The sequence below is a fragment of the Lemur catta genome, chromosome 3 (assembly GCF_020740605.2).
Source record: "Lemur catta isolate mLemCat1 chromosome 3, mLemCat1.pri, whole genome shotgun sequence".
Taxonomy (NCBI): domain Eukaryota; kingdom Metazoa; phylum Chordata; class Mammalia; order Primates; family Lemuridae; genus Lemur; species Lemur catta.
In genome coordinates this window covers 25154509-25161190 of record NC_059130.1, presented here as the reverse complement: position 1 = coordinate 25161190, position 6682 = coordinate 25154509, and the positions used below count along the sequence as shown (strand labels likewise).

The window sequence follows — 6682 nt, the reverse complement described above, 5'->3', positions numbered from 1 at the left end:
ATACGCGCTACCGTAACACACCTGCTGCACTGAAATTGACCAACAGAAACCTTTCGAGATTGGCAGCCCGTGTTAGCTCACTGAATGCTTTGATTGGCCGGCTTAATGGGGTGGGAGGAGCGCAGCCCTCTTGCCTTTCTTCCATTAAGGTTCCTTCATTGGGTTGACCAGCTGTCAGGTTGAACACAAAACTGCCTCCTTTTGGTGGTGTTTGTGTGGATCGCAACACAATAGCCGGGTGGAGAGCCTCCCCTCGTAAGCTCCGATTGGCTGGGCTCAACCTTGGTGATTTCTGATTGGCCCAATGAAGAAACACCAAGGTAGGTTGCCTAGTGATCCTGAGGAAGCTGATGTGTTATTCCTTCTCTGCATCGAAGGATCAGGAAGTTTGTGCTCTCTGCTTGGCTGAGAAGTTTTTCACCTACTAGGACGGGGGTGGGGTGGGGGAACAGGTGTTCTCCTAAAACAGAGTACAAGCTGCAGCCTGCGTCCACCCGTAACCCAGGAGTAACATCAGGTAAGCAACGAGAAAAATCACATTTTCTAACGTCAAAAAAAAAACCTCTAATTTTTTTGTTTTATGGGAAGAGGGAGGTTATTATTTATGTTTTTATTTTTGGCCATTTGTTTTTTTTTTAAATAAGATTTTTAACTAGTAAATATCCGGGGGAAATTAATTCCTCAAAGAAAATTCTTCTTTATTTTCTTTCCTCTGAAGGTTTAAAGTTTCTTGCTTTGAGTTAGGAAATAATCCCAATTCACTGTGCCAGATAGGGTTAGTGCCCTTAAGCATTTATTTCGTGGTTCTCTTCCTCCTTCACTCTTCTTCCTGCCTCCCACAAAAAAAATGGTGAATATGCTCTTATGCAAAGAATCTTTGAAAAGTTACTTCATTTGTATTTCTATTTTAAATGTTCATATGCATTTCTGAGTATTCATTTTAATCAGTATATATTTATTGAGCAGTTACAACGTTAAAGACATTTTCTAGTTGCTATGGAGAATGTAAAAACCCAAGAAGAGAATATCCCTGCTCTCAAGAAGTTTACAGTTGACAGACAGCCATACCAAAAGAAAGACTATAATAAATACTTTAAAGGAAGTAAGTATAAAGTTCTGTGAAAATACAGCTGAAGGAGAGTCCAGTTCTGGCCATGGGGCCTATGGGTAATAGAGAGAGAAGGAAATTCACTTAAAGCTTCACAGTGAGTCAGTAGGCCTTTGAAGAAATGGGTAGAATTTAGAGGAAGAAAAAAGGGAGAGAACCCCAGCAAGTACAAAGAAGCAGAGGCAGAAAGAAAGCATGTTTGAGAAAAGGTTTCACAACCGTATCTATTGGGAATAATGGGAAATATTGCTAGAAGGTAGAACTGGGTCCAGTCATAATGGTTCTTAAATACTATTCGTTTGATCTTGAAAAAGATTTGTTTATATAATTGATGATTAAAAATATTTGTTGGTCAGGCACGGTGGCTCACACCTGTAATCCTAGCACTCTGGGAAGCTGAGGCAGGAGGATTGCTTGAGCTCAGGAGTTCGAGACCAGCCTGAGCAAGAGTGAGACCCTGTCTCTACCAAAAATAGTAAAAATTAGCCGGGTGTGGTGGTGCACGCCTGTAGTTGGGAAGTTGAGGCAACCTCGAGGATCTCTTGAGCCCAGAAGTTTGAGGTTGCTGTGAGCTAAGCTGATACCACAGCATTGGGGGACAGAGTGAGACTCTGTCTCAAAAAAAAAAAAAAAAATTTTTTTTGTTGTATATCATCTTAAAAACTGACATCTAGATTTATATATAATAAAATATGCTAACTTTAAACTATATCCCAGAGGATTTAGTGCAGTTTCTTGTGACTGTACATTTTTAAAACAACTGTAGTGCACAGAATAAAAGGACATGTTTGGTTTTTTTTTCCTTTTTTTTTTTTTAATAATTGAGGAAAAACTTGCCAATCTTTTAACACTCTCTTGCCAGGACTTTTTGTTGGCAGCTGTATGTGTATTTGCAACATGGCTAGCCCAGGCTAGAGATGCTAAGTTTACTGACTGTGGAATTACTACATGTGATTTTCTGAGTGTTATCCTCTAGTGATCTCCAAAGTAAGTGTATGAAATGAGTTATTAGGGTATGGGAAAAAAATATTAGAACATATATTTCTATTTAGTTTTTCTTATTTTTTACTTTCTATTTTTTGTATATGTTTTATACTATAGTACCATTGAGTGTTTACAGATACTTTATATAAATTATACGCATTTTGGAGTGGAATGCTCACAATTTTTTGCTGTTCCATCTTATTTAACTTGGAGATCCATTTTGTGAAAGAGGAGTGACATTGGTGTGCATTCACTCTTGGGTTATACGTTATATATAAGAAATCTACAGGCTTTAAAAGATCGTTTCTACTGGACTTTTGAAGTACTGATTTGATCTTTTATCACTGTCATCTGTGGAGTCCAGGCTATTGTATTTTGGAAAAGATAGTGTGTTACCCACCCATTTTTTCTGGTCATTACTCCTTCCTTTCCTTGTATATTTAAATTTGTAAATATTTCCTATTTCTTATGTATTTATTTATTTTTGTATTTCTCTTTAATACATCCAGAATTTGTTTGGAGGGGAGAATGCCTGTAATAACCACTAGTGATACAGATACAGAGAAAGGGCTTTCTTTCTTTCTTTTTTTTTGAGACAGGTCTTCCTCTGTTGCTCAGGCTATAGTACAGTGGCATGATCATAGCTCACTGCCACCTCAAACTACTGGGCTCAAGTGATCCTCCTGCCTCAGCCTCCGAAGTAGCTGGGACTACAGGTGCATGACAACAGACTCGGCCAATTTTTCTATTTTTTGTAGAGACAAGGTCTCATTCTTCCTCAGGCTGGTCTTGAACTCCTGGCCTCAAGCTGTCCTCCCGCCTCAGCCTACCAGAGTGCTAGGATTACAGGTGTGAGCCACCATGCCTGGCCTGTTTCCTCTTTATATGCATTTTTAGTATGCATGTTTGAATATCTATATTTGTTTATTTACATAAGCACACATACAGATATTTTTTCACCATTCCCTCCAGAAACAGGTAAGAATGACCACTTTAACTCATCGAGCCCGTCGAACTGAAGTAAGCAAGAACTCTGAAAAGAAGATGGAAAGTGAGGAAGACACTAATCAGGAAAGGAGTCCAGACGATGAAGACTCTGGAGACTCTAAGGATATACGCCTCACCCTTATGGAAGAAGTATTGCTCCTGGGACTAAAAGATAAAGAGGTAATTCAGTTAGGTTTGCTAGCGTAGCTCAAAGACTATTAAATATTGGCATATTTTAAGAAATAATCTGATGGAATATTTTCATTAATGCTAAATTGGCCTTAGAATTGTGCTCGGACCATCTGGGAGTTGGAGAATTTTGGGAGGGTGACTGATAATTTGAGTGTAAAATCTGAAAGTATAATTACTTGAAGTGTAATTTAATTACAAAATTACTCCAAAATTTTAGAGGATACAGGTGAGGAGAATATAGTGTAAAGTTTCATACTTGTAATTTCTCAAATCAGATTGATGGTGAAATAATAACCCCTTATTAAAGTAAAAAAGAGGGCCCCACACATTGAAGTCTTCTTAAGCTTTGGGGAGAAAAAGTCTTTTAAATGAAAAGACAAGGAACGTGTGATTGTGATTAGCTATCTTACAGAAATAATGAGTAGGTTTCTTATGGGAGAAATAATTTTTTAATTCTCTTCTGTGTATCTTTAGAAGTTGAATATCAACAATGATGAGGATTATTTTAATTTTAGAAAATTTTTAAAAATAATTTTAGCTTTCTTTTTCTTTCTAATTTTCTCCTTATTAATAGAACATTGATTTTATAGTACAATCAGTCTTGAAGATAGTGAGTTTTGTGATATAACCAAATAGTTTCCTGGCTTTTCTACTTCTAGTATATATTATCCTTCGTTTGTAACTTTTTACTATGTTTTCCCATCACTCTCTTCCCTTATGAAGAAATTATAAAGGTATATAGATGTAATGTTTTAAATAATTTGCTTCCTTTCCAAGAAAGTCTTTAGTAAATAACAAAAAAAAGTATATTTATTATGGGCCTCTGAAAACATATAAAATTAAAATGTTACATTGTGTGCAGTGGCTCACGCCTATAATCCCAGCACTTTGGGAGGCTGAGGTAGAAGGACTGCTTGAGGCCAGGAGTTCAAGATCAGCCTGGGCAACACAGCAAGAGCCCATCTCTACAAAAAATTTAAAAAATACCTCAGTGTGGGGACATGTACCTATAGTCCCAGCTACTCCAGAGGCTGAGGCAGGAGGATTGCTCGAGCCCAGGAGTTCAAGGGTACAGTGAGCTATGATCACACTACTACATTCCAGCCTGGGTAACAGAGTGAGACCCTATCTCAAAAAAGTAAATAAATAAAATAAAATGTCACTTTATATTTTTAAAAATACTAAATTTGGCTTTGATAATTGTCTTTAGCTAGAAATGAATTGGCTGCATACATCTAGTAACATCTCTTGTTTTCTACATTAATTCCTCAACTTGGGAATACCCTTGTTTTTTAGACTTTGCATTTTATTTATTTGCTATTTTCCTTTCTCTGTTGTTTGTCATGTTGAATTACCAATTCAAACAAAATTTAAAAGATCTGTGATAGTCTGTATGTTGTTAAAACTAATATTAGAGACATATCCGTATATACTTGGGCAAGACACAGGTATATCAGAAATTCTTGCCTGGAAGTGTATTTTCCTGTTTGCTGAGAAAGTTGATGAGGCTCCAGTTTTATAAAATGCAAATAAATGGAAAGCCAAACCAGCTCTTCAAGAGAATGTCAGAATAGGACCGAAGATTAGGTGGTATAAATACTGTTTTGAGATGTTTACACAGTGCCTAGGGAACATTTCCTGACTGTGTAAGAAAAATATATAGAACTAAAAGCTATTTGGTTTGTTTTAGTTTTGAATCAGAATGATTAATTTCCTGCTGACCGTAGGCACTAGAATTTTTGCTTCTATGCTGTAGAGAAACTGCATTTGGACTTGTCTTTGTGTGTTTATAAATTTACAATAGTTCATATAAATTTTAGGAAATAGAATGAAAACTAAAGGAGCTCATTAAGAGCTATGGCCATAGTAAGTACTTAACATATTGTTGAGATACTGTGCAAAATAAGCAGATAATAATTAACCACCTTTTGAATTGCTCTAATTTTATTTTTGAAGATAGTTGACAAATTTTTAGCTTTCAGTTGTCTCAGGAACAATAAGAAATGATAAATCCTTAGGTGTAAATGAATAGGAGAGATCAAACCTTGTGATTTATTTAAGTAGTAGTTACAAAATGCCAGTTACATAACTATCTGTAAAAATACTGATTTCCAAGTCTACTTATTTTTTCTCATCTCCCAAACTATTAGTAGACTTATTTAATCAATATTTAATGTGAATAGGGACACCCATTATGTGCTTAGCATTATGCCAAATACTAAGGTAAATATAAAATAGTAATAATTTATGGTCTCTGCCTTCAAGAAACTTGCATTCCAGCTGGGAAGACGAAGATACATACTTTTTACAAGTATTATAAAAGGTCCATCAATAGCAGAATGGATAAAAATGAATTGTCCATTTATTTAAATGAGTACAAGTATATTATCTATACAGAATGAAAATGAACATTGGTACACAGCATATATATTTCTCACATTATGTTCAGTAAAGAAAGCTAGTTACATGTCTTGAGATGTTCTAAGGAAAAAAAGCCAGACACAAAAGAATACTTTCTGTATGATTCCATTTATATGAAACTCAAAAAACTGTAGTGTTTGGGGTTGCATATTTAGGTAGTAAAACTATAAAGAAAAGCAAGGAAGGAATTGCTATAGTTTTTACGATAGTGGTTATCTTTGGGGGGGTTGGGGAAGGAAAGGGGTGATTAGGAAGCTTGAGGGGGATTTCTGGATACTATTAATAGTTTTCTGTTTCTCGACCTGGAGGAAGTTTCATAGGGCTTCACTTTGGGATAATTGAGCTTTTCGCTTTTGTGTACTCTTCTGTATGTGCATTATATTTTACAATACAAAATATTCTTTTAAAAGTAAACAATTAAAAGCAAGTTTTTGCATGTTAAAACAATGAGCAGAGGGAGTTAGAAAGAGGAGAAATCATCATGGGTTGGAATAATGGGGAAGAATAGAAGGCATTAAAATAAGCCATGCCTTTAAGAATTGGTAGGATTAACATGAATGGAGAGAAGGGAACACAGTTTGGATGAGGGAACCTGAGTGAGCAGAGTATCATGAGCTCAGTGAGTTTGGGAGAAAACTGAGTAGGCCAATAAGACTGAAGTAGGTGGAGAACAATGACACTCAAAATTGGTAAATTACATTTAGACCAGATTATAGATGATTTTGATTGCCAGGCAGAGACTTTTGGACTCTTTCCTTTAGGTAAAAGAGAATCAGCCTAATGAAAACAACAAAGCCCATTTAACTTTTGTGTCCAAATTAAGGATTTAATGACATTTTTACTGTATGTCCTTTGTGAGTATATGTTTTCAGAAGTATATAATTGCTTGTTTTTACATGGTTTGAGGTTTGTGACATGTCAAAAAAAAATCATAAATGTTAAACTTTGTATCCCAAACTCTCAAAGTTAACTTTTGCTGAAAGAGTTCCC

At 35.7% G+C, this 6682-nt stretch overlaps 1 protein-coding gene across 1 annotated transcript in view; it reads left to right on the top strand.

Annotated features, from left to right (window-relative positions):
- Positions 1 to 315: 315 nt before the first annotated feature.
- GOLPH3L (golgi phosphoprotein 3 like) overlaps positions 316 to 6682 on the top strand; it is a 36495-nt gene continuing 30128 nt past the window's right edge. Inside the window, exons 1-2 of the mRNA XM_045544975.1 lie at positions 316 to 517; positions 3065 to 3259. Coding sequence (XP_045400931.1) covers positions 3077 to 3259 — 183 coding nt within the window. The 5' untranslated portion in view covers positions 316 to 517; positions 3065 to 3076. The remainder of the gene's footprint in view (positions 518 to 3064; positions 3260 to 6682) is intronic.